Source organism: Phyllobates terribilis, unplaced genomic scaffold (assembly GCF_046119375.1).
Source record: "Phyllobates terribilis strain yellow unplaced genomic scaffold, ASM4611937v1 Scaffold_5__5_contigs__length_657084704, whole genome shotgun sequence".
Classification (NCBI taxonomy): domain Eukaryota; kingdom Metazoa; phylum Chordata; class Amphibia; order Anura; family Dendrobatidae; genus Phyllobates; species Phyllobates terribilis.
Window position 1 is genome coordinate 163,200,668 of NW_027362765.1, and position 19,434 is coordinate 163,220,101.

A 19,434-nucleotide genomic window follows, 5' to 3' on the forward strand; every position below is an offset into this window, starting at 1 on the left:
TTTCACATGACTATTTAGCAGCATATAAAACCTTTTCACATAAAACATTTTTTTAAGTAAAGCACATTCTTGGATCCTGGCGGCGGTGCAACTTGCGACCAGGCGTTCTTTCTTTTTAAAGGTGCAACAGTCCATTTTAACTTTGAGGTAGACGTTGCGGTTCTTGTATAAAACCAGTAGGGGGCGCTTTAAGAAGCGCAACTATATACATGGAATTGGCCGTTCCCAGTCCTCGGCCGGTGGGGATAGGGGAATGGCTGCTCACAGTCCTCAGCCTGTTAGGGGAAGAGGGATGGCTGCTCTCAGTCCTCAGCCAGGTTACTTAGGGGATAGGGCATAACGTTCACACAGTCCTATATCAGTCCCAACGGGGACCACACGCAATTTGAAACAGTCCCACACAGTTCCTTTGCACCCTTACGGGTAACTATTTATAATGCCACTTGAACGTTCACTGGTAACGGTGTCTTCGTGACGCTCCTTCTTCCTCCTCATACGGATCTTCAGGCCCGTCCGGGCCCTCCTGGTACTCAGCGGCCTCCTCCGCGGCGTCGTCCTCGGCCTCCACTCGGCCTTCACTGCCCTCGGTGGCTGGTGCGCTGCTCGTCGATGGCGCCTTCGGCTGCAGGATCACAGCCCGCCGGGCCACTTCCTTCTTCCATCCGGCGATCACGTCCCGCTGCGCCCGGACCATCGTCCGGTCCAGCTCTTCCAACGCCGCCCATGTATATTCGGGGTCCTCCTTGGGGAGATGGGCTAACAGCTCGGTGAGGCTGCATGGTGGTGTAGCTTGCAGCAGGCCCTTTGCCAGGGTACCGGAACTGGTTTCTCCCTCCATCTCCGGGTGCGGCCTGGCCAGACTGATCCAGACTGCGCCCTGCCCCACAGTTTTCTTCTCTCTCCGCCCCCAGCGGGGGTGGTCCTGGGGCATTCTGCTTTACATTTTTTTAAGTAAAGCACATTCTTGGATCCTGGCGGCGGTGCAACTTGCGACTAGGCGTTCTTTCTTTTTAAAGGTGCAACAGTCCATTTTAACTTTGAGGTAGACGTTGCGGTTCTTGTATAAAACCAGTAGGGGGTGCTTTAAGAAGCACAACTATATACATGGAATTGGCCATTCCCAGTCCTCGGCCGGTGGGGATAGGGGAATGGCTGCTCACAGTCCTCAGCCTGTTAGGGGAAGAGGGATGGCTGCTCTCAGTCCTCAGCCAGGTTACTTAGGGGATAGGGCATAACGTTCACACAGTCCTATATCAGTCCCAACGGGGACCACACGCAATTTGAAACAGTCCCACACAGTTCCTTTGCACCCTTACGGGTAACTATTTATAATGCCACTTGACCGTTCACTGGTAACGGTGTCTTCGTGACGCTCCTTCTTCCTCCTCATACGGATCTTCAGGCCCGTCCGGGCCCTCCTGGTACTCAGCGTCCGAGTAGTGCTGTTCCTCCTCCTCTACTACTCGGCGGACGTGTAGGGCGTACCACCCCTTCACGCCTTGGTGTCGGGTGTAAGACACCACGTCACCTGGGAATAGATCCCGCCCACGATGGCCTTCCGGTAGGTGACTCTCCACATCTCTCCTTGTCACAAACACGTCACTGATGGTCTCGGGGTCTCGGATGAAGCCCCAGCCGCGCTCCATCTGGAACTTCACCACAGTCCCGGTGACTCGGGGTCTGCGGGCAGTTCGGGGATCTCGTCGCGCCTTCATTTTCTGCTCCGCGCTCTGGACCTGCAGCTTCTCTTGCTTTACCCGCCGCTCTCGCTGCTCCTTCTCAAACATCTCCAGCTGTTGGCGGCAGGCCTCCCGCCGCTCAGCTGCGCCCGCTCGCGTTTCTTTCGTGAACCCCATCAGGTCATCCCCTGTGGGGTCCCATTCAAACTGGGCATCTTCCAATGGCAGCTGGGGGATTTCCTGAGGCGCCGGAGCAGGTATGAGGGACTCAGAGGGTACTTCGACCTCCGCGGACGGGCTCCTCCGGAAGCGGGGGTTGACAAACTCGGGGGGCCAGATGAAAGGCAGCCCATCCGGAGTGGTGTATTGGGCGAAGAGATCCGCGCCCAGTGGTGGTACTGCAGCAGCAGGGTGCGCAGGTGGGTTGGCGGCGCCCGGGGGCACGTGACCTTGCGACCAGGCCCGTGCTGGTTGTTTCCTGGTTGCTCCCAAGGGCGGTACAGCAGGTGCAGGGGGTTCCGTCGGGGCAGCTGGGCCCGGGGGCGCAGGGCCTTGCGGCCGGGCCTGCGATGGTGGTTGGCTGAGCACGCCCGGGGTCAGAGGGCACGGCGTGGGGCGGGGCTCACCGGCAGCGTCGACGGCCTGGGGGCCGGTTGATGGCGGCGGGGGCACGGTGTCGACGGCGTGTCCCGGTGCGTTGGGCTCCGTGACGGGGTGCAGGGGCAGGTCGGCGGCCTCAGGAATCAGTGCAGGGGCGTCTCCGTTACCTGCCTCTGCTGTCGCGGCCTCCTCCGCGGCGTCGTCCTCGGCCTCCGCTCGGCCTTCACTGCCCTCAGTGGCTGGTGCGCTGCTCGTCAATGGCGCCTTCGGCTGCAGGATCACAGCCCGCCGGGCCACTTCCTTCTTCCATCCGGCGATCACGTCCCGCTGCGCCCGGACCATCCTCCGGTCCAGCTCTTCCAACGCCGCCCATGTATATTCGGGGTCCTCCTTGGGGAGATGGGCTAACAGCTCGGTGAGGCTGCATGGTGGTGTAGCTTGCAGCAGGCCCTTTGCCAGGGTACCGGAACTGGTTTCTCCCTCCATCTCCGGGTGCGGCCTGGCCAGACTGATCCAGACTGCGCCCTGCCCCACAGTTTTCTTCTCTCTCCGCCCCCAGCGGGGGTGGTCCTGGGGCATTCTGCTGACAATCACTTTCAGGGGCAGCCCCCCCATGTTGATGGACATCTCCACTGCTGCATTCATGGCTGGTGGGGGCGGGCTCCTTCTTTGGCGCCATTCTGGGACCTGGCCCACGATGGGAGGTGGCTTCCTGCTGTCTTTTGGTGCGCACATAATGGTGTCCGCTCTGCCAGGGCGGGAAAGACGGATGAAGATGGCGGGAAACGGTCCAAGATGGCGTCTGATGGCGGGAATCGGCTCCGGATGGCGGGAAACGACTCCGGACGGCGGGAAACTTCTTTTTAAGGTACATGTGCAATTTTCTTCAGGCACGCAATACCCGCTTGTGGCGGGTTGGTAATGATCCTGCCGACTACGCCAAAGCTGACTCGCCCCCTGGGCTGTGGGGCACGCGGATCCGGGCGATAGGGGAACGATGGGGATAGTAGTAGTGGCGGCCCGGTCCCGCGGCTCAGGGTGGTCAGGCCAATGGTAGTCTGCTATGCGCTCCAAATAATGTCCGACTACGCCACCCGTGGATTGCGGTTATTAGGAACCGCCGCTGCAAGGCAGTCCGCTGGGGCTGATGATGGGTGCAGCTGAGGTGATGTGACTCCCCACGGGAAGAGTGCAGCCCCAGGGCAGTGTAGTGGATGTTGGGAGTAATGGTAGTGCGAGTCCCGGTGCTGATAGTGCTGGAGGCGCGAAGGAGCACACAGACAACAAGTTTCAGTCCAGGGTCTTTACTCACAGTTCGTTTGTTCCAGGTCACTTCGGCCAGCAGTGACCTCCTGAGCCGTGCTGCGTCCACCAGGTGAGGGGCTCGGTCAACTCCCAGGCAGTTCAGGAGCATGGCACAGGACCCCCTTTTATCCTTTCTCTGGCCTGCCTCACCAGTGACCCACTTTTGTCCAGCTGCCGCGGACCTGTGCGGTTAAACGTGGGCCCCGTCCTCCGCTGTCCTATATGGTGCCTTCCTAGCAGGTTTGATGAGGTGTCGCACCAATATATGATCACGACGACCGGTCTTTGGCTGAGGGTTGTTTCTCCTCCACCAACTTGGGATCCGGTACCCTTAATCTGCCTGACCCTGCACCCTGGATTCTCGTGGGTTCTTAGGGTCCCTTCCACCTTCTTGTTCCTGAGCCCTTCTGTTTCTCTGTCTCTCCTTCTTTGCAGTTCCTTTCTGTTTCTGTTCCTTTCTCTTGGAGCTGAGATGAGCCAGAATCTCAGCTCCCCTTCACCTCCTCCTCGGCCTCTTCTCCAGGCCCACTTCTCCTTCTCCTCTCAGGCCCCGGCCTCTTCCCTAGGCCTGCCTCTGGAGCAGCACTCAGTCTGAGCTGCTGCTCCCTGTCTTCTCCTCTCCACAGAACTGAACACTGTTCTAAGATGGTGCCCACCTTTTATACCTCCCTCTAGCCATGAGCCCAGGTGACCAGCAACCAATGAGCTCCTATCTACGCTCAGGAACCAACCCCTATCTGCCCCTACAGCACTGGGTGTTCCACCCCCCTCCCCACTCCAGGCAGGGACATAGTCGGTCGTGCCTGCACTTCTGTCTAGTGGGAGCACCGTTGAGCTGTCCCTCGGAAATGGGGTGTGTGTGCTGTATGCAGCCAACTGAGCCCTGGTCCATACTCCATCCTTACCTGGGAGTGGAATATCACACCCCCGGTCTGAGGTGCAATACCCCTGTAGAGGCCGAACCCTCGGGGCGCTACATCTATACCTCCAGACGTAGCTGACAGCAAATAAGGCTGTCAGATCCATTACCAGCCACAGAAATATAGCTTGGCGGCATCACCAAATATTACAGCACACCATCTAGGCGACCTACAAAGGCATTATGTACAAAGCATAGCTCAAACAATTTTCATGTACATACAAGCAGAAACTTCTGATTATTCTCTTTGCAAAAGCTTAAATACTTTCTGTTGTTTTTGACAGCAAAGAAACTAATCCACAAAATTTATTGGGCCCTATCCTTAAGTTGCAATGTATGGATATATCATTTGTTGAAAAATGTTATCCCCGTTGTGTCAGGCCCTTAGGCAATTGGAGCATTAAGAGTAGGGAGGAGGGAACAATAGGGCTCCCCATATGTTTTAATAGGCAGCATTGTGTTTTTTTGTTTTGACAGCAATGAATGTGAGCCCCTTTGAAGAAAGGTATTTATGTGAATAATGACAATGGCTGTGAAATATGTTGGCTCTGTAAAAGAAACAGCAAAAGAATTGACATTTATAGTGAAACCATTGCATTTCACAATCTACAAATACAGTGGTGGAAATAAGTATTTGATACACTGACGATTTTGAAAGTTTTCCCACCTACAAAGAATTCAGAGGTCTGTAACTTTTTTTGTAGGTACACTTCACCTATGAGAGACAAAATCTAAAAAAAAAAAACAGAAAATCACATTGTATGATTTTTAAATAATTAAGTTGCATTTTATTGCATGAAATACGTATTTGATTCAATAGAAAAACAAAACTTAATATTTGGAACAGAAACTTTTGCTTGCAGTTACAGAGGTCAGACATTTCCTGTAGTTCTTACCAAGTTTGCACACACTGCTATAGGGATTTTGGCCCACTCTTCCATACAGATTTTCGCCAGATCTTTCAGGTTTGGGGCTGTTGCTGGGCAACATTGAGTTTCAGCTCCCTCCAAACATTTTCTATTGGGTTCAGGTCTGGAGACTGGCTAGGCCACTCCAGGACCTTGAAATGCTCATTACGGAGCCACTCCTTAGTTGCCCTGGCTGTGTGTTTCGGGTAATGCTGGAAGACCCAGCAATGACCCATCTTCAATGCTCTTACTGAGGGAAGGAGGTTGTTGGCCAAAATATCGCGATACATGACCCCATCCATCCTCCCTTCAATATTGTGCAGTCGTCCTATCCCGTTTGCAGAAAAGCACCACCAAAGTATGATGTTTTCCCCATCATGCTTCATGGTTGGGATTGTGTCCTTTGGGTTGTACTCATCCTTTTTCTTCCTCCAAACACGGCGAGTGAAGTTGAAACCAAAAAGTTCTATTTTCATCTCATCTGACCACATGACCTTCCCCCATGCCTCCTCTGGATCATCCAGATGGTCATTGGTGAACTTCAAACGGGCCTGGACATGTGCTGGTGTGAGAAGGGAAACCTTGCGTGCAACTGGCAGGATTTTCATCCATGATGGCGTAGTGTGTTACTAACTGTAATATTTGAGACTGTGGTCCCAGCTCTCTTCAGGTCATTGACCAGGTCCTCCTGTATAGTTCTGGGCTGATTTCTGACCTTTGTGAGAATCATCCTTACCCCACGACTCGAGATTGTGCATGGAGCCTCAGACTGAGGAAGATTGACGGTCATCTTGTGTTTCTTCCATTTTCTAATAATTGTACCAACAGTTGTTGCCCTCTCACCAAGCTGCTTGCCTATTGTCTTGTAGCCCATTCCAGCCTTGTATAAGTCTACAATTTTGTCCCTGGATTCTTTAGCTAGCTCTTTGGTCTTGGCCATGGTGGAGAAATTGGAGTGTGAATGATTGAGTGTGTGGACAGGTGTCGTTTATACAGGTATCGAGTACAAACAGGTGCAATTAATACAGGTAATGAGAGCAGAGTAGGAGGGCTTTTTAAAGAGAAACTAACAGGTCTGTGAGAGCCAGAGTTCTTGGTAGTTGGTAGGTGATCAAATACTTATTACATGCAATAAAATACAATTTAATTATTTAAAAATCATACAATGTGATTTTCTGGATTTTTTTAAGACTCTTTCTCTCACAGGTGAAGTGTACCTATGATAAACATTACAGACCTATCCATTCTTTGTAGGTGGGAAAACTTGCAAAATCGTCAGTGTATCAAATACTTATTTTCCCCACTGTAATAAGAAATTCCACACCCATATAAAGTTAATGGTAGATATGGAAAAAGGGAAAAAGCCCAAGCATGTTATTTGCTTAGCCATAACTTCTAGGAAGAGCCAATTGTCTTCAGGGATTGGTGGAGGTCCCATTAGTGGAATTCCTACCAATCAGATATTGATGGCTTATGACATAGAAGAATATTTTCTGCACAAAGCGTAGCACACAGTGATTTGCCTCAATATAATTTTTATGTGTATGAATTGTGCCCCCAATTCGTTTAACAAGGGGAAGGGTTCCCTTATTTTATCCAGTTGATTTTTTGTACCTATGTAGCACAAATGGTGTCATAGGGAAAATATTGATAGATGGAAGGTTGCTCCTGCTCCAACGGTCAACTAAGGCTGTGTGCCCACGATGCGTTTTTTAAGCGTTTCCGCAGCGGCAAAAACGCTGCAGAAACGCTTAAAAAACGCATGGTAGAAGGCCTGCCATGTTCCCCAATGATAATCCGCATGTGCTGTGCACATGCTGCCGAAATTTCCGCTGCGAATTATCGTTGCGGAAAAAAACGCAGCACTACCAATTATTTTGCGGAAGTGCTGCGTTTTCGCCGCCATTGACTTGCATTAGATCGCATGGATTCCGCATCACTGTATATGTAGATGCGCATTCCAAGCGTTCCAATGTGCGGATGGTACCCAGGTCTAGAGAAGAGGAGACTCTCCTCCGGACCTGGGTACCATAGTACCTGTAAAAAAAAAAAGAATAAAATAAAAAATAAATATATACTTACCTTCTGGCGGCCCGCGATGCGCTCCTGCTCGCATGCCGGCAGCTCGCGATGTACTGAAGGACCTGCGCTGACGTCATAGTCATGTGACGGGTCACGCGACGCTGACGTCGGCAGGTCCTACGGTGCAGTGTACAGCTGCCGGCAGCCAGGACGGAGTGCGAAGCAAGACACCGGGGGCCATCAGAGGGTAAGTATAAACCCTCTGTGAGTAAGTATAAATTTACTGTGTGCCCACTATGCGTTTTCCAAGCATTTATGCTGCGGAATTTCCGCAGCATAAATGCTTGGGAAACGCTTGGTAATCCGCCCCCCATGGTCCCCAATGACAAGCCGCAATGTCAATGCCCATGCTGCGGATTTTTCCGCAGCATTTATGCTGCGCTCAAAAATCCGCAGCATGTCCATTAATTTTGCGGACACGCAGCGTAATCGCCGCCATTGACTTGCATTGAAACGCATAATATCCGTGTCAGTACATTTGTACACACGGATATTATGCGTTTCTATGTGCGGATGGTACCCAAGTCTGGAGGAGAGGAGACTCTCATTCAGACCTGGGTACCATAGAAACTGTAAAAAAATAATTTAAAATAAAAAATAAAGTTTATACTCACCTTCCGATATCTTCCCGGTGTTTTGTCTGCTCCATCTGGTCTCTTGCAATGCTCGCGCTGTTGTGAAGGACCTGCCATGACGTCACTGAGTCATGTGACCCATCACATGGCTCAATGACATCACCGCAGGTCCTTCACAACACCGCGAGCCGTCCAACACACCGGACGCAGCAGAGAGAACACCAGGAGGACACCGGAAGGTGAGTATAAACTTTATTTTTTATTTCTTACTATTCTTATTCTTTTTTTTTAACTAACTTGGTCACACTACTATAAATCCATGCCAGTTGCATGGATTTATATAGTGTGAACAAGTTGTCAAGCACTTTCCAAGTGATGCTAAAATCGCTTGGAAAAGCGCTTGATAACCCGCATGCAGAAATGCATGCAAAAACGCTGCAAAGACGCCTCACAAACGCTTCTACCTGGCGGGAAAACCGCATGTAAAATCCGCATGCGTTTTTCCTGCCAGGGAGAAGCGTAAAAAATATGCAGCATTTCTGCATCATGGGCACATAGCCTAAGGCTAAACTCTGCCATACAAATCAAAGGGCTTCCTTTCTCAATTCCTTCAAAAACATGCACATTCAACATATAAGACATACTGTATGTGCTCAGACCCCTCTGACAGCAGCTTATGTCCCAAGGGTGAAAATAACATGCATGTTGGATTAATCTCTCAGAATTTATGATCCCCATCCATATTAGATTTTCATCCAATTCTGATGGATTTACTATAGGAAATGCACCAGAATACTGCAACAATTTGCACCAAAGACTGATATACTGTACATGTCATGTTCCAGATTTGTTACATGTTTTAGACACTCTTCATGCATTACTTAAAGAAGCACTCCCACTAACATTTTTATTGTTTAAGTGTGTGTGTATGTACTGTAGTGTGAGTCTGATAATATACTCATCTACCGCCGTTTTCTTGGGTGTCCAGCGCTGTTCTTCTGCTTTATTTCAGCGACGTCAGTAGATAAGTTACAGTAGGTAAGATAAGTTACAGAAAAGTATCTGACATTTCAATTAACATTTCTATCAAGATATACCAAATCAGAGAGAGCGCCATTGTGATAAATATGGTGTATCTGCAAAATTATCATAAGCGAGCTTTCCGAGGAATGTTTGTTTGACAATAATCTTGCAGTGAAAACAGGCTGAGGTCACTTGATGGGCGAGCAAAATGCTCAGTCGTCGGGTGAGATGATATTTTGAGCGGCACAAAAGATCATCGTTCTCTTCAGCGCATTATCCTTTTGTAAATAGGACTTGCACTGCTGAGACCAGATTGTTCAGTGCACATCGTTAAGAGTGGTCTGCTTGTGTAAACAGGTTATGAAACAACCACTGATCGGTATACAGTACAGACCAAAAGTTTGGACACACCTCATTTAAAGATTTTTCCGTATTTTCTTGATTATGAAAATTGTACATTCACACTAAAGGCATCAAAACTATGAATTAACACATGTGGAATTATATACTTAACAAAAAAGTGTGAAACAACTGAAAATATGTCTTATATTCTAGGTTCTTCAAAGTAGCCACCTTTTGCTTTGATGACTGCTTTGCACACTCTTGGCATTCTCTTGATGAGCTTCAAGAGGCAGTCAACGGAAATGGTCTTCCAACAATCTTGAAGGAATTCCCAGAGATGCTTAGCACTTGTTGGCCCTTTTACCTTCACTCTGCAGTCCAGCTCACCCCAAACCATCTCGATTGGGTTCAGGTCTAGTGACTGTGGAGGCCAGGTCATCTGGCGTAGCACCCCATCACCCTCCCCCTTGGTCAAATAGCCCTTACACAGCCTGGAGGTGTGTTTGGGGTCATTGTCCTGTTGAAAAATAAATGATGGTCCAACTAAACGCAAATCGGATGGAATAGCATGCCGCTGCAAGATGCTGTGGTAGCCATGCTGGTTCAGTATGCCTTCAATTTTGAATAAATCCCCAACAGTGTCACCAGCAAAGCACCCCCACACCATCACACCTCCTCCTCCATGCTTCACGGTGGGAACCAGGCATGTAGAGTCCATCCGTTCACCTTTTCTGCGTCGCACAAAGACACGGTGGTTGGAACCAAAGATCTCAAATTTGGACTCATCAGACCAAAGCACAGATTTCCACTGGTCTAATGTCCATTCCTTGTGTTCTTTAGCCCAAACAAGTCTCTTCTGCTTCTTGCCTGTCCTTAGCAGTGGTTTCCTAGCAGCTATTTTACCATGAAGGCCTGCTGCACAAAGTCTCCTCTTAACAGTTGTTGAAGAGATGTGTCTTCTGCTAGAACTCTGTGTGGCATTGACCTGGTCTCTAATCTGAGCTGCTGTTAAACTGCGATTTCTGAGGCTGGTGACTCGGATAAACTTATCCTCAGAAGCAGAGGTGACTCTTGGTCTTCCTTTCCTGGGGTGGTCCTCATGTGAGCCATTTTCTTTGTAGCGCTTGATGGCTTTTGCAACTGCACTTTTGGACACTTTCAAAGTTTTCCCAATTTTTCGCACTGACTGACCTTCATTTCTTAAAGTAATGATGGCCATTCGTTTTTATTTACTTAGCTTCTTTTTTTCTTGCCATAATACAAATTCTAACAGTCTATTCAGTATGACTATCAGCTGTGTATCCACCAGACTTCTGCACAACACAACTGATGGTCCCAACCCCATTTATAATGCAAGAAATCCCACTTATTAAACCTGACAGGGCACACCTGTGAAGTGAAAACCATTTCCGGTGATTACCTCTTGAAGCTCATCAAGAGAATGCCAAGAGTGTGCAAAGCAGTCATCAAAGCAAAAGGTGGCTACTTTGAAGAACCTAGAATATAAGACATATTTTCAGTTGTTTCACACTTTTTTGTTAAGTGTATAATTCCACATGTGTTAATTCATAGTTTTGATGCCTTCAGTGTGAATGTACAATTTTCATAGTCAGGAAAATACAGAAAAATCTTTAAATGAGAAGGTGTGTCCAAACTTTTAGTCTGTACTGTATATTTACCAATCGGCGGTTGGTCATTTAAGGCTGCAGGTCAGTTCATGCAAGTGAACCTTAAATCTGACCCATTGTGTATATATAAGACTTTCCGTACATCAGTATGTCAAGATTATAACTTATTCAGGTTATTGATGCTTAGATTTAATGACCATTTATAACAGCTAGTTATATTAGTGTTTTATGTTCTTTAAAACAGATGCCTCAAAACTTTCTATTTGCAACATATAGGTGAAAGAAAAAAAATGCAAAAATTCAAAGATACCTATATATTACAGAAATCTTCAGGTGAATTCCGCTTATCCCTTCAGGGAATGTTTCTAAAACAAATCAGACAAGAAAAGTTGAAATGTGTTTATCCTAAGGCAAAAAGGAAAGAATGTAAATGATCATCTTTAAAACCAGTTACTGACCAATAAGAAGTAATTCTAAGATGTGGCTTTGGTCCAAGGGGTGTGAAGCCTGTAATAGAATATGACCCTACACCTGTCCTATAAATATGGTTCATCTACCAAGGTTTTTTGCACTCCTGACTCTAGTTGTTTAGGATCCTTCTTCATAGTCATCTCCAGAAACCACTCATTGCCACCATGAGCTACAGTTTTAGCCAAGCTGGCTCCTCCAGAATGAGCAGTGGTGTCTCATCCAGGCTTTCTGATGGAATCTACAGAGCAGCCAGTGTCCAGGGTGGTGGATATGGAGGATCTGGCATCTCCATTTCCACTGGTTCATCACGTGGCTTTGGTGGTGGGGCAGGCTATGGCTCTGGATTTGGTGGGGGGGCAGGCTATGGCTCTGGATTTGGTGGTGGAGCAGGCTATGGCTCTGGATTTGGTGGTGGAGCAGGCTTTGCCTCTGGATCATCCTTTGGTGTCAGTGGTGGTGGCGGTGGAGATGGATTACTTTCAGGAAATGAAAAATATACCATGCAGAACCTAAATGACCGTCTTGCAAACTACCTTGATAAAGTCCGATCCTTGGAGGAGGCAAATAACGATTTGGAAGCTAAGATCCGTGACTGGTATACAAAGCAGGGGTCTGTGACAGTTCGTGAGCAGAGCTTTGCTGGCTTCTACACCACAATTGATGACCTACGTGATAAGGTATGAATCATATTATTGTGATGAAGAGAGAAATAGAGCACTTTCAACACAACACAATACAATTTCCATATATTAGATATTGTTCTATCTATCTTATCTATGCTATTCAAGAGCATACATTCTTGAATTTACTTAATCTATTTTATGTGTTTCTCTTACAGATCTTTGTAGCAACAATCAACAACTCAAAAGTGATTTTGGAGATCGATAATGCCAGACTGGCTGCTGATGACTTCAAACTGAAGTGATTATTTGATATATCGATAGTTTGTCTATCTATCTATCTATCTATCTATCTATCTATCTATCTATCTATCTATCTATCTATCTCTTCTAGATATCTCATCTTTAACTATTATTATTCTAAAAAGGGTTGCCCAAGAATCCTTAGCACTAGCCGGAAAGCAGAGGATGCACTAAAATAACAAAATAACTTACACTTACTGCCATTCAAGCACTGCTGGTCCCACCAGTCTTTGTTAGTTGTCCTACAGTGATGATGAAATTTCCACTACTCTCAGGGGCCACTGACCCAATCCTTGACCGAAGGAGTCATATGCTGACATCGTTACCATCACCGCTGAGACAAGTGATTGACAACAGAGGTCACCTGTGGGTAGTCGGTCACTACAGTTCTTCTATGAAATATATAAAAGGAGTTTATCTGTTAGGTATTTTAGTAATTTGCTTATTTTAATGCCTCTCCTGTTTTCTGGCCATTTTAAAAAAATCTTGAGCAATCTCTTTAATTTCTTTTGTTTCTTTTTGTCTTAAGGTTATTTCTTTCTTTGACCCCTTTATTTGAGATTGAATCTATTACAACTTATTATGGCTTAAAACATGTTCTACTGTAAATACATTTTATACGCAATAAAAATAATTTGCATGCTCCAGTAATTTGGCAAAATCTTCTTCAGTCAGCCAATAAAAATGTCAGCTATTGATACCTATTGGAGTTACATAAATGATCCCATTCCCCATTCTTTAGGTATGAGAATGAATTTTCCCTTCGCCAGAGTGTGGAGAATGATATCAATGGACTTAAACGTGTCTTGGATGAGCTGACCATGACGAGATCAGATCTGGAGCTCCAGATTGAAGGTCTCAAGGAGGAACTGGTTTACTTGAAGAAGAACCACGAGGAGGTAAGTGAAAATAGGGAACAATCAGTCTATGATCCCTCATAATGTTTCTTGATATCTTTAATTGACCTTAATGGAGAACAAATATTATGTGTAGATACTACTCCTTCTAGTTTCCTCAGTTTTGTGACCCAGTTATCAATCAAGTCAACAAGACCAATCTGTGCAATATGTACAATCCCAGAACAATCCTCCCACACACAACTATCTAAATCATTTCACGACTTTTATTATTATCTAACTTTATGTAACTAAATATTTTATTAATCAACCTAGAATCTCCACTACCACCATGATTGATTATGTCATTCAATAAACATAGACTGATTCTGTGCAGTGATGTTTAGGGATAAAATACAGTGTATATATCAATGTCTTATGCTTTTTGTGCTGACATTTAAGGATTTTTTCCATTATGAATTTTCAGGAACTCAGCGACAGCAAACAGCAAGCTGCTGGCACCGTCAATGTTGAACTGGATGCTGCTCCTGGAGTTGACCTCCTCAAGGCTATCAATGACCTCAGGGAACAGTATGAACATATTGCAGAGAAGAACAGAAGAGAGGCTGAAGCTTGGTTCCTTGGCCAGGTAACATTTATTTTTATTTATTTATTTTCTCACTCACCATTAATTCCACAGCGCTTTACAGACATCTATCCCCATTGGGGCTCACAATCTACATTCTCTATCAGTATATTTTTGGAATGTAGGAGGAAACTGGAGAACCCGGAGGAAACCCATGCAAACATGGGGAGAATATCCAAACTCCTTGCAGATGTTATTCTTGGTGGGATTTGAACTCAGGACCCCACAGCAAGGCTGCAGTGCTATCCACTGAGCCACCGTGCTGCCCTCATAACACCATTTTTGAACTCATCTCATGGATACATATATCTTGAAAAACCTCTTATTAAACAAAAAAGAGTGTTGAAAGGTTGACCATGTTAATTAAACAATTAGTTCTTCTGACCAATGGGCACCTATGCCAAAATATAGACATTTTTGGACCTCCTGAATGATTTTTCTTGGTTGTTAGTTGCTTGGATTGAAGATGCTAATGTAGATTTAAATAGCTCCTGTAGATGCTGTAAGAGAAGTGTAGTGGTACACGGTGGCCACATGCTGTACACTGCGACTTTATGTGCTGACTCAATTATAGGGGACTCAAGTTGGGGATCACCTTCTAAAATGTGGTCCATATCTCCTAATAACCCATATAAACAGGATTTTCTTCATAAGATTAGTCCTTTAAGATGATTTTGCTGCAAAATACATTTGAAAGTATATTCTGGATTAAACAGCCAGGTTAGCGTGATGACCAGCTATATAACTGTGCGGTTTACAGAATGGCTGTTTCAATATTGGAACCCTCATCTGGATACTTAGAGGCCTGGTTCATAGCCAGTTATGTTGATGATATTTAGGGTAAGGGTAACTCAAATTGTCTTCTGACATTTTAGGTTGAAAGCTTGCAGAATGAAGTTGTTACCAACACACAACAAGTGCAATCCAACAAATCTGAGAGCTCTGACCTGAGACGCAGTTATCAAGGACTTGAGGCTGAACTTCAGGCTCTGCTCAGCGCTGTAAGTATCTGAAAAACTGTTACCTTACTTAAAAGGGAAATCTGTTAGGTCACTTAAGGTGTCTAATCTATGAAATAATTGTATTCCCCATAAAATATAAATTCCCCATATTTTCTTAGAACTCTCTCTATCCTTGTTATTCTTCCTAGGTTATACCATACCCTTTGGGGCTTTTTGCCTTTATTGTCTGATACTACCAGTACTTATAGAACAGTTTTTGGAGGGTAAAGGGACACACCCCTTTGATAAGAGGTGATAGTTAACAAGCAGTTGTAAACAGCGCAGACTTCAGGTTTTCGCTGGCCCTGGGCGAAAGAGTTTCAGTGGGCCCCTTTAACACATATCACAATTCATGATGCACAGATACCACAGAGAAATATATATATATAGTACAAGGCGAAAGATTTCACTTCTTACAATACATGAATGATATCTATTGTAAATTCTACAATATCTCAGAAACCAGAGAATCCTTGCAGCGCACAGTGCAGACCGGACAGTATAGTCCTCCATACAGTACTATGGGCCCCATATAATGCTCCATACAGAATAATGGACCCCATATAATGCTCCATACAGAATACTGGCCCCTATATAATGCTCCATGCAGGATTGGCCCCTATATAATGCTCCATGCAGGATTGGCCCCATATAATGCTCCATGCTGTATGGGCCCCATTTAATGCTTCATGCAGGCTGGGCTCCATATAATTCTCCATGCAGGCTGGGCCACATATTGCTCCATCCTGTATGGGCCCCATATAATGCCCCACCCTGTAGGGGCCCCATATAATGCTCCATTCTGTATGGGCCCCATACAATACCCCATGCTGTATGGGCCCCATATAATGCCTCATGCTGTATGGGCCCCATATATTGTTCCATGCTGTATGGGCCCCATCCTGTATGGGCCCCATATAATGCTCCATCCTGTATTGGCCTCATATATTGCTCCATCCTGTATGAGCCCCATCCTGTATGGGCCCCATATAATTCTCCATCCTGTATGGGCCCCATATAATGCCCCATGCTGTATGGGCCCCATATAATGTCCCATGCTGTATGGGCCCCATATATTGCTCCATGCTATATGGGCCCCATCCTGTATGGGCCCCATATAATGCTCCATCCTGTATGGTCCCATATAATGCTCCATCCTGTATGGGCCCCATCCTGTATAGGCCCCATATAATGCTCCATCCTATATGGGTCCCATATATTGCTGCATCTTGTATGGGTCCCATCCTGTATGGGCCCCATATAATGCTCCATCCTGTATGGGCCCCATATATTGCTCCATCCTGTATGGGCCCCATTCTGTATGGGCCCCATATAATGACCCATGCCTCCATACATAAAAAAATAAAATAATCTCCTCTCTGCCGATGCTTTGCCATCGCTCCTCAGCGTCGCTGTCTTCCCGCTCTGCGATGTGACTGCTCAGCAGAGGGCGCGCTGGAAAGATGTCATCGCACTCTCTGACCTGAGACATCAAAGTCAAGAGATGCGGAAGAGACAGGAACTGCAGAGGCACGGGGAGAGGTAAGCATAATGCCGGGGCTCTGAGCAAGCAGGGGGGGGGCCCACTCACGGGTTTTGGCACCGGACTCCTCCACTCACGTTTCCCATAGTGCGTCGGGGTGCCCAACGGCAAGTGGGAACCTCCGCCTGCGCAGGGCCCCAGCACTTGTCCAGGTGCGCCGGGTGCTGACGCCGGGCCTGGTTGTAAAGTTCTAAAAAAACTTTAAAATTACTTTAAAGTGAATGCAAATATTTATAATAACATTTTCAAAAACACGTTAAAACCAGAATTAACTTTTCTGTACAGCATTAGCACCACTCTTGTCCATGGGTTGTGTCTGGTATACCAGTTCTTCCCTATTCAATTAAAATGGGCTAGGTTACAACAATGGCGAGGGCAACATTGGGCTGTTTCTGGAAAAAAATGAAATAAAGTAGGTAATCATCTTTAAACATTAAATTAAATGAAATCCTAATCCCAAACTTATTTCCTACAACAGAAAGCCGGCCTGGAAGCTACATTAGCAGAGACAGAAAGTCGCTATGCTGCACAACTTTACCAGATACAGTCTATTATCGGCAGCATTGAAGTACAGCTTAGTGATATCCGCTCAGACCTTGAACGTCAAAACCAAGAATACAGTGCCCTGCTGGACATCAAGACCAGACTGGAGCAGGAAATCGCCACATACCATCAACTCCTAGAAGGAGAGGGTGGAAAGTAAGTCTTGTTCCCTCCATTGTCCAATGTGCATCAGTGCATTGTTTTAGTTAGTACTTCAATTAATTTATAGTCTCTAATAGTAAAAATTATCTTTTTTTAAACTGATACTAATGATTGCTATTGCAGCCAATATATTTTCTATTCTGAAGGGCATTTCAAAATTTGTGATGTTATACTTAGCAACCTTCCCTTTGAGCTAAGGATGTTTGGTCACCAGTCAATGACCAACAAACTTCTAACTACATGTGATTTCCAGGTCCAAATCATAGATGAGTAATTTGGCTATTTTTGCGAAACTGCTTCAGACTACAAGCTGGGTAGGAGACTGAAGGCCGAATACACATGAGGCAGCTCTGTCTTTGCAACTTCCCCATGCACAACATTGCTTAGTTTGGCCGAGCTCTCCTACGTTGGCTATGAGAGAGCTGCTGCCGATGATGGAATTCCATTGGCTAGATCCTTCTATCCACCGACATCATCTGTCTTCTTCGATATCGGCGAGTTTGGGTAACTTCAGTCTAATCTGTATGGGGCCTTAACTTACTCTGGAAACAGTAAGGCTGTGTGCCCACGATGCGTTTTTTAAGCTTTTCCGCAGCGGCAAAAAAGCTGCAAAAACGCTTAAAAAATGCATGGTAGAAGGCCTGCCATGTTCCCCAATGATAATCCGCATGTGCTGTGCTCCGCTGCGGATTATCATTGCGGAAAAAAACGCAGCACTATCAATTATTTTGCGGAAGGGCTGCATTTTCGCCGCCATTGACATGCATTAGACCGCATGGATTCCGCTTCACTAGATAAGCACATGCGGAATACATACGTTCAATGTGCGGATGGTACCCGGGTCTAGAGAAGAGGAGACTCTCCTCCGGACCCTGGTACCATAGAAAACTGTAAAAAAAAAGAATAAAATAAAAAATAAATGTTATACTTACCTTCTGATGGCCCCCGCTGCGCTCGTCCTTCCTTGCTGGCAGATCGCGATGGACTGGAGGACCTGCGCTGACATCATAGTCACGCTGACGTCGGCAGGTCCTTCAGTGTACCGCGATCTGCCGGCAGCCAGGACGGAGTGAAGCAAGACTGCGGGGGCCATCAGAAGGTAAGTATAGATTTATTTTTTATTTTTAAACATTCTTTCGGTCACACTATATAAATCCATGCTGTTTGCATGGATTTATATAATGTGACCAAGTTGACAAGCACTTTCCAAGTGATGCTAAAATTGCTTGGAAAGCGCTTGTCAACCCGCATGCGGAAATGCATGTGAAGAACGCTTCACATCCGCTTGTCCCTGGCAGGAAAAACGTATGTACAATCCGCATGCGTTTCTTCTGCCAGGGAGATGCAGAAACGCTCAGGAAAAAATCCGGAGCATTTCTGCATCGTGGGCACATAGCCTTAGTCTATTCATATTTTATGAGATTTCTCATAGACACTTCACGTTAGACTTTTCTTCAAATATGTAATTGGCTTAATGTTGCCCCATATCGCATCAAGCATCATGACCCATGTTCTCCCATCTCATATCTATCTATCTATCTATCTATCTATCTATCTATCTATCTATCTATCTATCTATCTATCTGTCTCTTTTTTAATCTTTAAAATATTTTTCTTTTTCAGAATTGCCGGTGGAGAGTTTCAATCAGGTAAGAATCATAATCTAAAAAATTATAGAATGCAATTGCAAAGTGTATCAATCACTACTGACATTACATTACAAAGCTCGAATAAAAATATAAATTAACAACCTCTCTTTCTTCTCCAGGATCCAGCTCATCCACCACTACCACCACCACCACCAAAGTGCAAGCAATCATCAAAGAGGAAGTTGGCGGAAAGGTCATTTCCACCACCAAACTAAGCAGATATTAAGACCATTTTGTCAAGCAAAGATTTATGCATTGGTCTATGAACCTGAAGTCAATTCTATGTTCAATCTCATTGCACAATGTTATGCAATAAAAGATCTTTATGGGTTCCGCCCAATGTTATCAAAGACCAAAATGTCCTTTTGTTTAAAATATGGGTCTATTAAATCAAAAAGCAGGAAGGATTTTATGCTGAAAGGTACTCTGTCAGTATAAAATAACAGGCGCTTGGTGCACCTATGACTTGGCGAAACAGTTCAGTGCACCTTCCAACCTACTGTTTTCCATATATCGCTGCCCTCTCTCTCTTGATTGAAAATTCTGGATTCAAGGGAGCCAGAAAATTATGGCGTTAGATGGAAAACAAAATGGGAAAG

The 19,434-nt window shown here is 45.8% G+C and overlaps 1 protein-coding gene across 1 annotated transcript; it reads left to right on the plus strand.

Moving 5' to 3' along the window:
• Window positions 1-11,635: 11,635 nt before the first annotated feature.
• On the plus strand, window positions 11,636-19,061 carry LOC141272514 (keratin, type I cytoskeletal 19-like). Its single transcript, XM_073683321.1, has 8 exons — window positions 11,636-12,209; window positions 12,371-12,453; window positions 13,198-13,354; window positions 13,779-13,940; window positions 14,813-14,938; window positions 16,960-17,180; window positions 18,810-18,835; window positions 18,955-19,061. Exons 1-8 carry the CDS (start codon window positions 11,697-11,699, stop codon window positions 19,059-19,061), a joined length of 1,395 nt encoding a protein of 464 aa, XP_073539422.1. The 5' UTR covers window positions 11,636-11,696.
• Window positions 19,062-19,434: the final 373 nt, after the last annotated feature.

Excerpts from the sequence above, each read along its gene's own strand:
- LOC141272514 (XM_073683321.1), top strand. The coding sequence starts at position 11,697 with ATGAGCTACAGTTTTAGCCAAGCTGGCTCCTCCAGAATGAGCAGTGGT. Across the intron at positions 12,454-13,197 it reads GCTGATGACTTCAAACTGAA|GTATGAGAATGAATTTTCCC; the intron begins GTGATTATTTGA and ends CCCATTCTTTAG. Across the intron at positions 18,836-18,954 it reads CGGTGGAGAGTTTCAATCAG|GATCCAGCTCATCCACCACT; the intron begins GTAAGAATCATA and ends TTTCTTCTCCAG.